Source organism: Carcharodon carcharias, chromosome 20, assembly GCF_017639515.1.
Source record: "Carcharodon carcharias isolate sCarCar2 chromosome 20, sCarCar2.pri, whole genome shotgun sequence".
In the NCBI taxonomy this organism is placed as follows: domain Eukaryota; kingdom Metazoa; phylum Chordata; class Chondrichthyes; order Lamniformes; family Lamnidae; genus Carcharodon; species Carcharodon carcharias.
The window spans coordinates 82,538,343-82,555,883 of NC_054486.1; the positions used below are offsets into that span (position 1 = coordinate 82,538,343).

General features: G+C 38.9%; 1 protein-coding gene across 3 annotated transcripts in view; it reads left to right on the forward strand.

The window, feature by feature from the left end:
* ptpn21 (protein tyrosine phosphatase non-receptor type 21) overlaps window positions 1–17,541 on the forward strand; it is an 86,775-nt gene that overhangs the window by 13,724 nt on the left and 55,510 nt on the right. For all 3 annotated transcript variants that reach the window (XM_041214521.1, XM_041214520.1, XM_041214522.1), the window contains 5 exons: window positions 1,343–1,637; window positions 8,117–8,286; window positions 8,826–8,923; window positions 13,349–13,416; window positions 16,864–16,934. In XM_041214521.1, the coding sequence (XP_041070455.1) occupies window positions 1,458–1,637; window positions 8,117–8,286; window positions 8,826–8,923; window positions 13,349–13,416; window positions 16,864–16,934 (587 nt within the window). In that variant the 5' untranslated portion in view covers window positions 1,343–1,457. The remainder of the gene's footprint in view (window positions 1–1,342; window positions 1,638–8,116; window positions 8,287–8,825; window positions 8,924–13,348; window positions 13,417–16,863; window positions 16,935–17,541) is intronic.

The window sequence follows — 17,541 nt, forward strand, 5'->3', positions numbered from 1 at the left end:
TGAAGCAGTGAATGTAAATAGAACACCTGTCTTTGGAACACTCTTCCTCAAAAGTGGAAACAGAGTCTTTGAATATTTTTAAGGCGCAACTAGATAGATTCTTGATTAACAAGGAGCTAAAAGGTTATCAGGGGTCGGTGGAAGGTTATAAATTGATCAGCCTTGATCTTATTGAATGGCTGAGCCAGCTTGAAAGGCTGAGTGGCCTACACCTGCTCTTGGTTCATATGTATCTGTGCAGCATATTTTTCAGAATAAATTTACAGTAAACACTAAATTTCAACCTTAAGTAAAAGCTGTTTGTGAATGTTCTGCACATATTATGCATGCTGATTATATGCTGTTGGATAATTGTTGATAATTACAAAGTTTTTACCTGAGTCTATGTGCCTGTCCTCAGTAAAGATATTTAATGGCATTACTGCTAGCTTGCTGTTTACGGGTAATGAATCTGAATTGGAAGAATAATATAAAACTAACTGAATAGCAAGAATTCAGATAGGATGGGTGGTGCCACATTTTGTCTTCATTAAATCATGTTAGAATGTTCAAATTCACAGTGCAATGTTAGTAGTTTTAGTGCAAAGGATAAATACTATCATAATACTAAAGAATGTATTTTCAAAACTTTGTATGTGCTACCAAGTTTGTGCTGACTGTGATTTTAATATTAAATTTAGCCATATTTCACTTTTTTCTTATGATATAAGAAAACTTAATTTTACCTCATTGCGGCTATAAGATCCAATTTTAGTTGGTACATTTGTCTTCTGAGTTTTTCTCTTTCTGGGCTCGGTTACTCTGACAGTTCCCACAGATAAATGGTTTTAGTTTTGAGAGAAATGCCTCATACTGTATTTAATTAATGAGCTCTTTTCCTGCATTGCTCTGTTACATTTGAAATGCAGTTGTGTAATCAGATTTTGACTTTGCATCTGTGAATTAAGTTGATTTCACAAGTAGAATAGTTGTATGGCAAGTGGAGCTCCTCAATATGCCATGTCTCTTTTCACATACAGATTTGTGGCCGATTGCGGTATTTATTGTGAAAAAAAAATGCAGTGCACTTATTTTCTTAAGTTTAAATGCAATCTCTAGGCCTGGATCCTAGCTGAATTTGTTTGAGTAATTTAGCATCGCAAGCTCAGATCTTTGCCATGAGTTATTTTCTTGTCTATAAAGTAACTTTAGTAGTTTCAATTTTCACCAGGTGTGAAAATTCTTAAAGGGATAACTTTTCTGCTGTGAAGTTAGGAGCTTATCCCATTTGTAATTGTATTTCCTTGGAAGAATGTGGAAGACTGCACTTGCAGCTGTTCATTTGCCACTTTTTGTTTTGCAGGGCAATGCTTCCCAGGTGCAAGTGGATAAATCTTCTATCAGCTGTTGGATAACTTCTGCATGAAGCTCAAAGTGAGGGAAGAAGTACAAGAAATTTAAATTAATTTTATTTTGCCATGCCATTACCTTTTGGGATAAAATTGAAAAGAACGCGAAGATATACTGTCTCGAGTAAGAGCTGTTTGGTTGTGCGGATCCAGCTGCTGGATAATGGATTCCTGGAATTCACCCTTTCTGTTGAAAGCACAGGTCAAGAATGTTTGGAAGCTGTTGCACAGAGATTAGAGCTGAGAGAGGTGAGCTATCTTATAGAGCAAAACAGTGTAGCATATTTATTAGCTCGTTAATGCCAGGATTTTTTATTAAAATTTTGGTAAAGAATAATAGTAATTCATTCTTGGCGGGCAGTACTGAACTTTTTAAATTGATACCCGATTTTATACATGAAAATATAAAAAATGGAGCATGTGGCCAATTTTTTTTAGTGCAGTGGTCCTTCATTATCTTATGAAGGCAATGTTCCTTATAGTCACTTTTTAGCCCTTTGCCCAATTTTTTGTCCACATATAATGTGTCATATGGAATCAAGAGGCTTGCCTGCAGGAGATGCATGAGAAAACTTCGAACAAAAAATTTCTTTGTTTCATTTCTGCAGCTTCACAGTGAGGCAGTAAGGTTGTGGAATTCAGAGGCTGGGCAGCCATGGGCAACAGGCCAGAAGCCCCTCAAATTTGCAACACCATGCTGTTCTAATGGTCTTGTCTGGCAGCTTAGCTACATATTATTACAATCGATTCTTTGTTTTAAATCATAAGAACTAAGAACAGGAGTAGACCATACTGCCAGTTGAGCCTGCTCCTGCACTTAAGGGGTCATGGCTGAACTTGTGCATCAACTATATCCTGCCCTTTGCTCATATCTCTTGTTTCCCTTAGTGCTCAAAAATCTATCTATCTCAGTCATGAATATATTCATTGACTGCGCACCCACAACACTTTGAACCACCATTCAAGACTGGATGTGGCAGGGCTGTAAAGCTTTAGTCTGATCGTTGGTTATGGGATTACTTATTTCTGTCTATGGCATGCTACTTCTGTTTAGCAGCATGTAGTTTTGTGTTGTTGCTCTACCAGGTTGGCATCTCCTTTTTAAGAATACCTGGTACTGCTGGTGTGCCCTTCTACAATCGTCATTGAATTAGAGTTGGTCTCCTGGCTTGATGGTAAAGCTAGAGTAAGGGATATGCCCAACCAGGAAGTTACGGATAATAATGTAATATAGTGCTGTTGCTGATGGCCCACAGCACCTCATGGATGCCCAATTTTGAACTGTTAGAAATGTTGTGAATCTATCCCATTTTAGCACATGGTAGTGCTATATGCACGATGGAAGGTGTCCTTGAAGATAGGTGTCATCCCCACATGAGCTGTCTGGTGGTCATTTCTACTATGCTGGCATGGACATATATGGGTCTTTGACAGGTAGATTACAGAGGATCAGATCAAATAAATTTTCCCTCATGTTGGTGTACTCGCCACTTGTTGCAAGCCAAGGCTGGAAACTATGTCCCTCAGGACTCAACTCCCCAGTAGTGGTGCTACCAAGCCACTTTTGGTGGTGATCAGTGAAGTACCCCAGAGTGCAATCTATGCCGTTGATGGTGCTTCCAAGTAGTGGTAAAAGTGGAGAACTACTGATTCATTTGCTACAGCAGAATAATAGTTATGTTATTATACTAGTAATTCAGAGACCTGTACTAATGATCCAGAGATATGAGTTTAATTTCCACAATAGCAGCTAGGGAGTTTAAGTCTAGTTAATTAAATAAAATCTGGAATTTAGTAACAAGCTAGTATCAGTAATAGTGACCATGAAATTATCAGATTGTTGTTAAAATTCATCCAATTCATAATGCCCTTTAGGGAAGAAAATCTGCCATCCTTACCCAGTCCAATCTACATGTGACCCCGGATAATAGCAATGTGGTTGACTCTTAACTACACTCTGAAGTAGCCCAGTAATTCTGTTGAGAAGGTGAATCACCAGCATCTTCTCAAGGGCAATTAGGGATGGGTACTAAATGCTCAGCTTGCCAGTGATGCTGATATCCTTTGGATCAATTTAAAAAATAGCTGAGGAAAGTTGATGGTAATCAGTAGGTTTTCTTAACCATATTTTACCTGATGTCAAGAGACTTCATGTGGTCCTCAGCCAATGGTCCCATGGCCACTTTCCCCCATACACAGCACTCTGCTGCTGCTGCCTCTGGTGAGTTTGACCTGGTTGGACAGGACATACCCAAGAGTGGTGATGGAAGAATTTGGGACATTGGCTGAAAGGAAACTATAGGCCAGTCAAGCCTAATGTCTGTCGTTGAGAAAGTGCTAGAGTCCATTCTTAAGGAAGAAATGGCAGGACATTTAGAAAAGCTTAACACGTTCAAACAGAGTCAACATGGTTTTGAAAGGGAAATCATGTTTGACAAATTTGCTAGAGTTCTTTGAGGATATAGCAAGCAGAGTTGATAAAGGAGAACCAGTAGATGTAGTGTATTTGGATTTCCAGAAGGCATTCAATAAGGTGCCACATAAACGGTTATTGCACAAGATAGGAGCTCATGGTTTTGGGGTTAATGTATTAGCATGGATTGAGGATTGGTTAACACACAAGACAGAGTCAGGATTAATGGGTCTTTTTCAGGTTGGAAAGAGGCAACTAGTGGAGTGCCACAAGGATCAGTCCTAGGGCCTCAATTATTTACTATCTATATTAATGACTTGGAGGAGGGGACAGAGTGTAAATTTGCTGACGATACAGAAGCAAGTGGAAGGGCATGTTGTGATGAGGACATAAGGAATCTGCAAGGGGATATAGATAAGTTGAGTGAGTGGGCAAAACGTGGCAGATGGAGTTTAATTTAGGAAAGTGAGGTCATGCACTTCGGCAGGAAGAATCAAAAGGCAGACTATTAATTAAATGGAGAGACACTCCAAAAAATTTGCAGCACAAAGGGATCTGGGTGTTCTCGTGCATGAAACACACAAAGTTAGCATGCAGGTGCAGCAAGTAATTAAGAAGACAAATTGAATTTTGACTTGTATTGCTAGGGGCTTGGAGTTTAAAAATAGAGAAGTCTTGTTACAACAATACGGGGTGTTGGTATGCACCTGAAGTACTGTGTACAGTTTTGGTTCCTGTTTTTAAGAAAGGATATACTGGCACTGGAGGCAATTCAAAAGAGATTCACTAGGCTAATTTCTGGGATAAAGGGGTTGGCTTATCAAGAACAGCTAAATAGGTTAGGCCTTTATTCATTAGCGTTTAGAAGAATGAGGGTTGATCTTATTGAAACGTACAAGATTCTGAGGGGGCTTGACAGGGTAGATGTTAAGATGTTTCCACTCGTCAGGGAATCTTGAACTAGGGGACATAGTTACAGAATAAGGGGGCACTTGTTTAAAACTGAGATGAAAAAGAATTTCTTCTCTGAGGTGGTGCATGTCTGGAATTCTCTACCCCAGAGAGTTGTGGAGGCTAGATCACAAAGTATTTAAAGAGGATGGAGATAGATTTTTGAAATATCAGGGAGTTGAGGGCTATGAGGAGCTGGCAGGAAAGAGGAGTTGAGGCCTGGTCAGATCAGCGATGATCTTATTGAATGGCGGGGCAGGCTTGATGGGCCGAATGGCCTATTCCTCCTATTTCCTATGTTCTTATGAATGATTCTGAGAGTGTGACTATGTCAGACTGTTGCTTGGCTAGTTTGTGGGGCACCTCCCCCAAACCTGGGACAAATCCCCAGATGTTAATGAGGAGGACTTTGCAGAGTTGACTTGGCTGAGTTTGTCTTTGATGCCCGAATCCGATGTCTGGGTCAATACCAAATGGCCCGTTTTGTTTTGTTTTGTTTTATTATATTTTGCCATGACAGTTTGGAACAGCTAAGTGACTTGCTGGGACATCTTTCTATCATAGATTTAATTTTTCAATTCGCCTAATCTTGACAGCTTTTTGGGAGTGTGTTCCACATTTCCCTGCTTTGTGGTGAATAAGTGCTTCCTGACATCATCCTGAATGGCCTAATTCTAATTTAAGGTGATGCCCTTTTTTACTAGACTTTCTCACCAGAGAGAGTTATTTCTCTCTATCTATCCTGTCAAATCTTTAATCATCTTTAATACCTCAATTAGATTACTGTTAGCCTTTTTTAAGGGGAATACAGGCATGTCTATACAACCCACTTCCATATTTTAACTGTTTTAACCTTTATTTCATTCCTGTCAATCTGCACTGCACCCCATCCAAGGTCAATATATCCTTCTTGAGGTGGACTGAATGCAGCAAACCAGATGAATACAGGCCAGAGCTCTCTACAGCTGTAGTATGACTTCCGCCTTTTTGTACTTTAACCACCTTGAAATAATGGCCAACATATCATTAACCTTTCAAATTAATATTTTGTACCTGCCCACTAGATTTTAGTGAAATACCACTCATCTCATCCTTTCAACTTGAGTGCATTTCTGCAGTCCCTTCTCTGTCGTAGCTGTTAACCAATTTCCTATCCAAGCCAATGGGTTGTCTACAATTCTAAGCACTTTCATTTTTAAGTCTCTTATGTGAAACCTTGTGAAATGCTTTCTGGGACTCCATATAAAATCTATAAACATTCTCTTAACTAACGTTCGCTTTCTCAAAAAATTCAAATAGATTTATTAGACGTATCGTATTCTTTACAAATCCATACTGGCGCTCTCTGATTACCTCCATATTTGTCGAACTGCTCAGTCATCTGGTCCCTAATAACCAACTTGAGTAACTTCCCAACAACCTAGGTTGGACCACCAGCCCTGTAATTTCCTAGTTTATCACTTGCCCTTCTTAAAAAGTGGATTGACAATCCTGATTCTTGAGTTTTCTAAGATCATGACTAATGTATCAACAATTTTCTCACCTACATCTTTTAATACCCTGAGGTGAAAACTATTGGGCCCTGGAGATTTGCCTATCTTTAATGACATTAATTTCTCCATCACCATTTTCTTTTTACCTGTAATGATTCTAGTTAGCCCTTCCACTTGATTTAAGTTTTCAAGTTTTCTTCGCACCCCTGGTATCATAACTCATACTCTACTGTGAAAACTGATAAAAAATTTTATGATTTCCTGATTTCCACTTAAAATATCATCTTAGCCTTTCATTAAGGGATCCACATAACTCTTAGACACCCTCTTGCTCTCAGTTTGTTTTGTTTTAAAAAGAAACCCTGTACTTTTATTCTTGATATTCCTTGCAATTTTTGTCTCCTTTTTTTTCCTTTTTATAGTCCATACCACTTTGCATCCCTTGCCATTCACTTTATCTCTTCTAGTCCTTGGAATTGCTACTGCTTTTTGCCTGTGTATGAACAGTTTCATTTAATTTTATACTTTTGTCTCGTTTCCTTTGTTGACCAAGCTTTTGGGCTAGGACAGCAATTGAATCAGATTGAAGTCAAATTTGGATAAATCTGAAAATTGTAATTGTAAATATAACCATTTCTGTTTGGCTTTGAATTGTGGTTAAATATAGCATGTTAAGTTATATAATCATTTTCCATAATCAAATTGTGGTTGGTTGAAACAAGTCAATATCTAAATATATTTTTCTTACATATTGACTTTAAACACAAGACAATTCTCTATTGAATTTGGTGCTGAAACACCAGGATCCAAGATGCATATGTGTCATTCTTGTGATGTGATGTTAACTGCTTTGTTTGTTATACACAGCGTGTACAGCACACTGTGTATTAGGACATTCTGAATATAAAGCGTACCTTGGAGCTTGATTTAATTGTGGAAAAATAGGGAGTGGGTTTCAAATACTGGGAGAGAATCTGTTTTTACTGATTCACCAGCCCAAATAAAATCTGAAATTATGGTAAAAAATTACTAAAAGCTGGCCTTAGTGATCTGATCATTTCAAAACTGGTGTGCAAAAATGGCAGGCAGCATCGTTTAAAATGTAGGCTTTGCACGCAATGCTTGCTTCAGCAGAGTTTATTGACTTGATGTGTATTTGTGGGGTCTGAAATTTGAAATACAGCTTCAAATTGCAAAGTAGTTCTTACAGAATGCACAGTGCAAACCCCAAAAAATTGTGATATTTTTCTATGGTCTATCATGTATCTCTTAATTGCTTTATGGAAGGTGTATAGTTTTGAAACATTTTTGCTGTGGCTTAAAATATTTATAATGTGAGTGTTTCCTTTTAATATGGCAGGAGATGGAACTAAATGCATTTGCACGGACTTGTGGCACTTTTCAGAGGTTCCGTTGTGTGCCCTCACATTCTCGATTTGCTTCACTCTTCAATATCGTTCCAGATAGTATTCAGTTAGATTGCATATCTTTGACCAAATAACCTATTTTTGTGATCACAATTGTAATCTTTTTACAGTTTGGCATCTCTTTGCGTTAGACTGGTGTGGGTCTTATCTGATGCTCATTTAAAAAAGGAGGTAAAGAATAATTAAGCTTTAAATTTCACTGACTATCAACACCAGAAAACCCTCAGCCCCCACAAAGTTATACTCTCACTCAAGTAGAATGATATATGTTAGCTAACACAGTTTATTCTGCTTAATAGAGTTCTTTTCTTAAGTTGAAAATATTGTTCATTTTGTTTTCACTTGGCATAGTGTCAGTATAAAAATGAAGGGATGGAGGGCTCTCTAGCTTCTGGTGTCCTGTAGGTCAAAGTTTGTTGAGTAATGTTTTTTCCTCTTCTACAGATTACTTACTTCAGTCTCTGGTATTACAATAAGCAGAATCAATTTCGATGGGTGGATCTGGAAAAGCCCATGAAAAAGCAGCTAGATAAATATGCTATTGAACCTACAGTTTATTTTGGTGTGGTATTTTATGTGCCAAGTATTTTACAACTTCAGCAGGAGATTACAAGGTATGAAATGTTAGACCTCAGTATTAGCTTGCCATTTGGAGAAAATGTCAATGTAGTCTTTAAGTTAACACTTCAACAATTGATCATTGAAGACCTCATAACCTTGTTTGATTAAGCAGGAAATTCAATATATTGTGTACAGCATTTACATGCCCAAGATTCAATACTGAATAATTGCTAAATTTCAAAAGTCCTTCAGTCCTGAATCTTGGGCTAACAGAATGCCTGGCTACCTTACTTGTGCACATGCAATTAACTATTAAATTTGGCATAAACGTTAAGTTGTCCTTAGGTATTCAGCCTATCTCCTAATGTTATTAGAATTATGTAAGACGTTGTTATCCATATCCAGGTTTAAATTCTTCTAAGTTATCTGATCTCGGCTGGTGCAGTGGTGGGGGGTCAAAGTATTGTCCAGAATACCCTTGGGGAACCAAAAAAAAAGCCAGCTAACATTCCTGTTCACCATTGTGCTATAGTTAGGGAAGAAAATTGTGTATAGGGTTAATTGCTTCAAGCAATGCAACTTGTTTTTGCAGATACCAGTATTATCTACAACTGAAGAAAGATATTTTAGAAGGCCGCATACCTTGCACATTAGAACAAGGAATTCAGCTTGCTGGTCTAGCTGCACAGGGTAAGGAAAGATAAATTGGTTAATGTACTATTGATTCCAAAGTCCAAATGGCATGTAAACTTAATACAGTTTCTTAGGACAAATATGAAAGTCGGTTCTGGCTTTCCAATTAATTTTATCTTCCATACTTCAAATCAATGGGCTGGTGTTGTTTTTGGTTACTGTACTTATCTTCCCTCCCTCCCCCCCCTCTGTTTGCCAACATTTAAATGGTTCCTTCTTGGGTATTGTGTTTTTCACTTTTGAAACTGCCATCAATTCTACACACTTCAGTTGGGTATTGTGTTTCTCACTTTTGAAACTGCCATCAATTCTACACACTTTAAAATAACCCACTGTCAACCTTCTCTACTTGTAAACTATCGGCCAATCTCCAAACCTTTTCTTCTCCATAGTCTTTGGACATGTTACCTCCCAAATGTGTGCCCACCTTTCTCACGACTCCATTTTTCAATCTCCACTTAAGCTTCCACCCCTGCCACAACACAGAAGGTCATAAGCCAAAGCACAGATAAGATTCTTTATGATTGTGGCCATGATGTATTATCCTTCTAATCCTTGTTGATCTCTCATCAGCCTCTAATATGGTTGACCACGTTATCCTCCTCCAATATCTCTCTAATGTCTAGCCCACTGGACTGTCCTTAATTAGTTTCACTCTCACCTATTTGATTATAGCCATAGTACCTCTTCCTGGCCCTTAACCATTGCTAAGGACAGCCCCAAATTTCTATCCATGCCCCTTTACTATCTCTTAACTATATGTTGCCCCTTTGGTGATAGCACCTGCAGCGATAGGGTCAGTTTCCATATGTACACTGACAACCGCTGAACTGTCCATTGCCTCTGTATTTGTTTTTGGACAGCTTTGTCTATCATGTGTCTTGAATGAGCCACAGGTTTTTTCCAGTTAAATAATGAGAAGACCAAAGCTATCATCTTTGACCCTGTCACAAGCTCTGTGCCCTAACCATTGTCTTAGACAGAAACATACTATTCAACTCGGCTGAGCTTCCAACCCTGAGGACCATAAAGATGATAATCTCTGAATTACTCCTTGTGCCATGCACTAATGAGTACAGAAATAGAAGGCTAGAACAGATGAATGCATGGCTGGAGAGATGTAGGAAGGAGGGCTTTAGATTTCTGGGACATTGGGACCAGGGGGAACCTGTACAGGCTGGGCAGGTTGCACTTAAATGAACTTGGACCAAAAACTTCGGGAGGGCAGTACCTGTTGCTATCGGGAAGAGTTTAATAAACTAACTTGGCAGGAGGATATGCACCAAGATGTATTAGAATACATTAACTAGACACATGAAGGATTGGAAAAGGCAGATAGTAGTAAAATAAGAAATGGGTAAGGTGTAATGTGGGGCCAAACTAAGTGGAAAATGCATTACGGTCTAAGTTAGGTTTACAGTACATGTACGATGCGTAGTAAATAAATCTGATAAGATGCAGGTGCAGAGAGTTACATGGGAATCTGATGTTGTGGTGATAATGGAGACCTGGCACAAAAAAGGGCAGGGCTGGGAGCTAAATATTCCTGGATACAAGGTGTTCAGGAAAGATAAGGAAGGATAGGAAGGAAGAGCTTTGGCAGTACTAATTAAGGAGAATGTTACAGTGCTGGAGAAGAGCACATGTTCTGGAGGGGCCAAGGACAAAATCTATTTAGTTAAGAGTTAAACATTCAAGGTGCTGTTGCACTAGGTGTATTCTATGCAAATATGTAAGAAATTTAAAGGTGCAAAACCTGTAGAGTGGTGATAATAGGAGACTAATTATCCTAATATGGACTTGATTAGTAATAATGTAAAGGGCAGAGAGGAGGAAGAATTTCTGAAAAGGAGAATTTTATTAATCAGTATGTTTCTGGTCCAGTGAGGAATGATGCATTGTTAGATCTGGTTCTGAGGAATGTGGTGGATCAGGTGTCAGTAGGGGAACATTTAGGAAACAGTAATTGTAGTATCATAAAGTTATGGAAAAGGACAAGGAGCAACCTAGAGCAAAAAATACTTAATTGAAGGAGGAGCAATTTCAGTGGTTTTCAAAGGAGAATTGAATAAGCACCTGAAGTAAAGAAAATTGATGGGCTACATGAAAGGGTGAGAGAGGGGACCTAGCAGAGTTGCTCTTGCAGAGAGCCAGCATGACATGGTGGGCTAAATGGGCTCCTTCTGTGCTGTAACCATATCATGGTTCTAACCTCATATCCAGTCTATCTTAAGTAATACCTATATCCATACCTGTAACATTGCTCACCTCTGTCCCAGACCTGGCTCATCCTCTTGTTTAAATCTTTTCACGATCTTGCCCCTTGCTATCCCTGTAACCACTTCAGTATTACTACCCCACACCCCCCAAACCTCTCCTTTTATAGTTGTTGATCACCACTTTAATTTTTCCTTTGGCACAGCAGCTGTTTTTCTGACCTGTGCCTTTTTAAAATGTCTTTTTAATGTTCATGGTGTTAAGTAAATGCTGCAATGTAAACTTGCTGCATACATGTTGTACCAAACCCAAATGAAACGATTAAATTTGTAATATAGGTATGAATAGAGACATTTTAATGCATGTTTGGGTTCTGGGTATTATCATGGATGGCTGATAACTAATATGTGTTATAGTCCCAGAATCATCTAATGTGTATTACATTCAGAATGAGTAGGGTTTTTTAAAAAGAAAACCAGTTAAATGAATAAACATGAATATTTCCTACAATCTGAATGCTATCTGTACTACGTCCTTCTGAGAAATTGCTGCTAATATTAGATAGGCTACCCAATGAGTGCTCATTCTTGGTTTAATATCCTGGAAAGTTGTATTGTGGGATGTTGAAGTAGTAACCTTTTATATCTGCAGTAATTCTAGATTAAAGGGGTATTTATTTTGCTTGATCTCTAACTGACTTGTATTTCTGGTTTATTTTTCCTAAATGAACTTGTTTGTTAATCATAGAAACATAGGAGCAGAAGTAGGCCATTCAGCCCCAGAGCCTGCTCTGCCATCCAACTCAATGTCTACCTCAATGCCATTTTCCCAAGTTATCCCCATATCTGTTGATGTCTTTAGTATCTAGAAATCTATTGATCTCAATGACTGACTAACTGAGCTTTCACAGCCCTTTGGGGTAGAGAATCCCAAAGATTCACCACCCTCTGAGTGAAGAAATTCCTCCTCATCTCAGAATAAGGGACAAGCATTTAAGACTGAGATTGTGGCTCTTTATTCTAGACCCCAGCCAGGGGAAACATCCTTTCTGCATCTATCCTGTCTAGCCCCTTAAGAATTTTGTAAGTTTCAATGAGATCACCTCTCATTCTTCTAAACTGTAGAGAATACAAACCCAGTCTCCTCAAAGGACAATCCTGCCATATCAGGAATCAGTCTGGTGAACCTCCATTGCACTCCTCTATGGTAAGTATATCCTTTCTTAGGTAAGAAGACCAAAACTATACAGTACTCCAGGTGTGGTCTAACCAAAGTTCTATACAGTTGAAACAAGACACCTTTACTCCTGTACTCAAATTCTCTTGTGATTTGATCAGTATTACCATTTGATTTGCATACGTAGGCATCTACTTGGAACACCTTTAATCTTAAAAGTTTAATCAAGTGATAATTTTTTGAAAAATGATCACCCTATACCGATATTTTTTGTGCAGCTAACTGGCAATAACCAAAGTTTTGTCACCTAAGCTAATGTCTAAAATTAAGCTAATTGTTTTAAAGAATTTGCAAGTATTGCCTCTGATCTATCTCATGAATATTGTGATTTTTTTTTAAAACCTGCACAAATTTGTCAATAATTGGTGAGCTGAGAATCACCAAGACATTTTTATCTTCACTTTCACTCACTAGCACAAACATCTCACTCTCAACAAGTTACAATAATTCAACAGATTTCTAAGAAGTCAGATAAGTGTTGGACTCACCAGTTATTATGTTCTTATTGAAAATTCTGAAACGTTTTTGCCTAACCGTGCATGTTATCTCTCTTACTTTTCTGCAGCACACACCCACCCTCCCCCACCCCCAAGAAACTAAAACTTATGCATGACCATGCTTAATAGATTGGCTTTTTTTTAATAGCTGAGAACTACCTATTCAAATAACATTAGGTATCGGTTCAGGTGTCAGTACCAAAATATTTGTTTTGTTTTCAACATTAATACAAGCTTCATGTGCCATCACTCTACTCTGTTTTATTCAATCACCATTTGCTTTTTGTTGCTTGTATTAATACCACTGAGTAAGGTGTAATGTAAAATATAATCTCAGAAGTTTTATTGATGTACCATATCTTGGTTCTAATCTTTTATTGAATGATGAAATGGATTTCAAGCCCTTGCTTATCGACATACCTCCAGGTTTTATTCTGCTTGAATAACTGAATCTTCTGTGCTTTTTTTTCAGCTGATTTTGGAGACTATGATCAGTATGAATCCCAAGACTTCCTATACAAGTGTGATCTTTTTCCAGTTGTAAGTTCTGTTAAGTGTCATATGTTGCAGAAACTTTTAAATGCTTAAAGTTTAAGCATTAATGTTTTTTTAAGCAAACATTTGCTAAGTGTTAGAAAGTAGGAAGTACTCTTTCTATCCAATCCTGGCTTATCCCAGACAGTGATCCAATGTCTGTGTTGGTGAATATTTAATAACGCATATTTGTATAGCATTTTTAACATCATAAAAAGTCCAAAGGTGTTTCACAGGAGCATTATAAAACTACGTATGATGACGAGCCACGAGTTATTAGGTCAGGTTGTTGGTCAAAGAAGTAGGTTTTAAGGAATGTCTTAAAGGAGAAAAGTGAGGAAAAGAGATGGAAATGTATAGGGAGCGTATTCTGTAGTTTAGGGCCCAGACCACCAATGGTGGACAGTTAAAGTAAAGGATGCTTAAGAGACCAGAATTAGAGAAGCTCCGATGTCTCAGAGGGTTGTGCGCCTGGAGGGGATTACAGAAATGCTGGATGCTGGGGTGCACAAGGCCACGGTAGGATTTTTCATGAACAGTGATGAAAATTTTAAAATCAGGAATTTGGGCTGTAAATCAGGCGGTTTATGTAAAATATGGCGTGATGAAGTCAGGTTAGCAATCTGATAATTATATACCAGTCTCTGATATTACAGAAGGCGAGCGGCGCCTAAATTGTAAGTTTGCCCGCCATTTTGGAAAAATCAATTTGGCAAGCTATTGAGCTTGTTAAAGACCCAATTGACTGCAGTTTTTCATTGCCCCTCCATTTTTCAGTCAGCCGGGAGAAAAGTTTAGGAATGATTTACACCAGGTATGAGGAAGCGGCATAAGAGCAGGTGATGAGGCTGCAATTGGGACCATGGCTGCGTGTAGCAGCAAAGTCTGCTGGTGAAGGTGGCAGCGTTCAGATGTTATTAAACTTTAGTTATTCACTGTTTTTCGGTTGCCATAACAAATGAGAGTGTGAGGGCAGTGGGCCTTTAAATTGGTAGCCTTGACTGACTTCTGTTTCATGGCATAACCCCTCTCTCATCTGATATCCCGCCCTTGATACCCACTTTGGTGTGGAGCACCCCCACCCATGCATATTGGCCACCTTCCCGCAGGGCAGTTGCTTATTGGCTGTCTGACACTTGATTCACCGTGCTGAGATGGCGGGAGTGAGCGGACTGCACAATCCCTGTTCTGCCTCCCTCAGCTTGCTAGAAACCATAAAATCCAGCCCATTGCTTCACCAGTAGGCTAGTGAGCACAGAGGTGTAAGAGCTGAACAGGACTTGGTGCGAGTTGCAACACAAGTTGCAGATTTTTGGATGACCAGGTTTATGGGGGTGTAAAATGTGGGGGAACCACCCAGCTGTCAGGATAACAAAGGCATGAGATGAAATGAGTAGAGAAAGAGATGAAGTCAGGCAATGTTACACAGGTTGAAGTAGGTAGTCTTAATGAAGGTGCAAGTATGAGCTCAGCAGCTTGTTTTGAGGTCAAATGTGACAGGGATAAAGTTGGTTGTTAGGTAACAGAATATTGGAGTGGGGGGCACAAAAAATTTCTTTGGTCATTGCAATGTTTCAATTAGAGGAATTTCTGCACATCCAGTACAGGATTTCAGATAAACAGTCTGATAGTTTAGCAACAGTGGAAGAGTCAAAAGAGTTGGCAAGGTCGAGCTGGGGTGTCGCCAATGCTATGCTTTTCAATGATGTCACTGAGGGGAAAGATGTAGGTGAGAAATAGGAAGGGACCAAGGATAGATCCTTAGGGGACACCAGAGGTAACGGTGTAAGAGCAGGAAGAGAAGCCATTGCAATTGATTCTCTGGCTACAGTTAGATGGATTAAAATGGAACTAGGTGAGAGCAGTCCCACCCAGTTGAAATGGCGTTAGAAGAGGGTGGTGTGTTCAGTTGTGTCAAAGGCTGCAGAAAGATCAAGAAGCATGAGGGATGGTTTACCTTTCTCACAGTCATATGGATTATCAAAGGATAAGCTTAGATTTCCAGGAAAGCTGAGAGTGGATTTAGGAGGCAACAGTATAGTCAAGAGCTTTGGAGAGGAAAGGGAGATTGGAGGCACAGTGGGGTCACGGGTTTTTTTTTTGAGAGGGGTGATGATGACAGATTTAAAGAAATGGACAATAGCTAAAGGAAGAGAACCATTAACATAGGCTAACATAGGGACTAGGAGATTAAGTTGCCTGGTTTCGTTTAGTGGTAATAGAATCGAGGGAATAGAAGGTGGGTCTTGTGCTCAAGATGAGCTCGTCCACCATCAGATTTGGCTGGACCGCTTAAAATGCTATTGGGTCCCACTTGTTTGCTAAAACTGCTCTCTAGATAACCCCCACTTCTTTTCTGTACTGCAAACAGTCTTCCTAAATCCCTTTTCCCTCCACCCTTACTTCCAACAAAAGTGCAAGGAGCTTATAAACTTCTTCATCATAGGATCAAGACCATCCAGTCAACTGCTTTTGCTTCACTGGATCGTAAATTCAGGTGAAGTATATATTCTATGTTGATCTTTCCCACCCTTCCATTGTGCTGCTGAAGGATTCCACAGAACAATGGCATTTGTATTAATTCGCTCATGCAACAAAGATCCTGATCTCTCAACTATGTTGTGTGGGAATGTATTTAATAGCAGATGAGCTCAGAGAGGGCACGAGGGAGATGGGAGAGAAATTAGAGAAAGATGTGACTTCAGGGCTAGGGTAAGGAATAGCAAAGGCAGCTGATTTAATGGTCTTGATCTTATGGCAAAGAACTCTATGAGCTCCTCGCACTGATTTGTGGAGGTGAAGTGGATGGGAATGGGATTTAGGAAGACTGCAGTAGAGGAAAGAAGTGCAGATTATCTATAGAGCAGTTTTAGCAAATGTCCAGGACCCAATAGTGTGTTATGTGGTCCAGCCAGATCTGGTGGTGGATGGCTAATCCAGTTGTCCGCCATACCCTTTCGTGACCCATGGACTTGAGGAAGCAGTATTGAGCACTGAGCAGGGAGGAATAGCTATGATGAGAGAGAGTAATGGTTTAATGGGGACGAGGGCATCAAAGCTGGAGGGCAGTGTGTGGTTGAACAAATCAATAGCTGCAGAAATGTTTTGCTGAATGGAGGGCTAAAGACTAAATAATTGGGAATTTGAAAGTGCAGTTGTAAGTAAATGAAAAGAAAATTGAAAATATTCAAATCAACTTTATTTCATTTCACTGCCTAGGACAGTGTAGAGATTATCTAATGTAGCATGTGAATATCATTTTGTTAAAGGGTAAGTAATAAAAGTTTATTTGTTCGTCCTGTGATAATGAATTGAAGCCAAATGATTGATTAAATGTTATTTGTCAAGAAATACGAGTAGTTATCTCGTTTAACTTCCATTACTCAATAAGACTATTTTGTTTTATATCTTACCTATTATCCTGCCCCCAACCACCTCCCTGCCCCTGCAAAGAATTGGATTCAAGATGAGCGGATGCTTCAAGAAGCAACGCAGAAAGTTGCGTCATTACATCGTAAATTCAGGTGAAGTATATATTCAATACTGACTTTCCCCACCCTCCCATTATGCTGCTGAAGGATTCCAAAGAACAGTGGCTTATGCATTTATCTGCTCATGCAACAAAGATCCTGACCTCAACTGTGTTGTGTGGGAATGTATTTAATAGAGACCAAATCAGGGAAAAATTGGAATGGAGCAATATATTTTATGCTGTGTTTATGTACCCTAAACCAGTTTCTCACAGCATGTCTGATGTCCAAGATCTTGCCATTGTTTGCTTTGATTACAGTTGTTGTTCAGCTCAGGGAAGAAAGGAACAGGAGAAAATATTAATCTCATTTTTAAAAAAAAAAGTGGTACAACATTGATCTGTGTCAATTAATTTACTTAAATTAAGGTATGGATAACAGCAAAGAACTTTGTACTTAAATAGTAAGAATGAAAATGACAAGGGTCAAGTCAGTGTGACTTCTAGCAAAAGAAAAAAATATTTTTAAATGTAGAGATTTAAAGTTTTTTTTAAAATTTGAAGAGTGAGTGAGATGAACAAATTGATTTCTTTTGTCCCTTTTGTAGGGTTGAACATAAAGGAAGAAATAACTGGAGCTTGTCAGAAAGGCACAGCGTTAT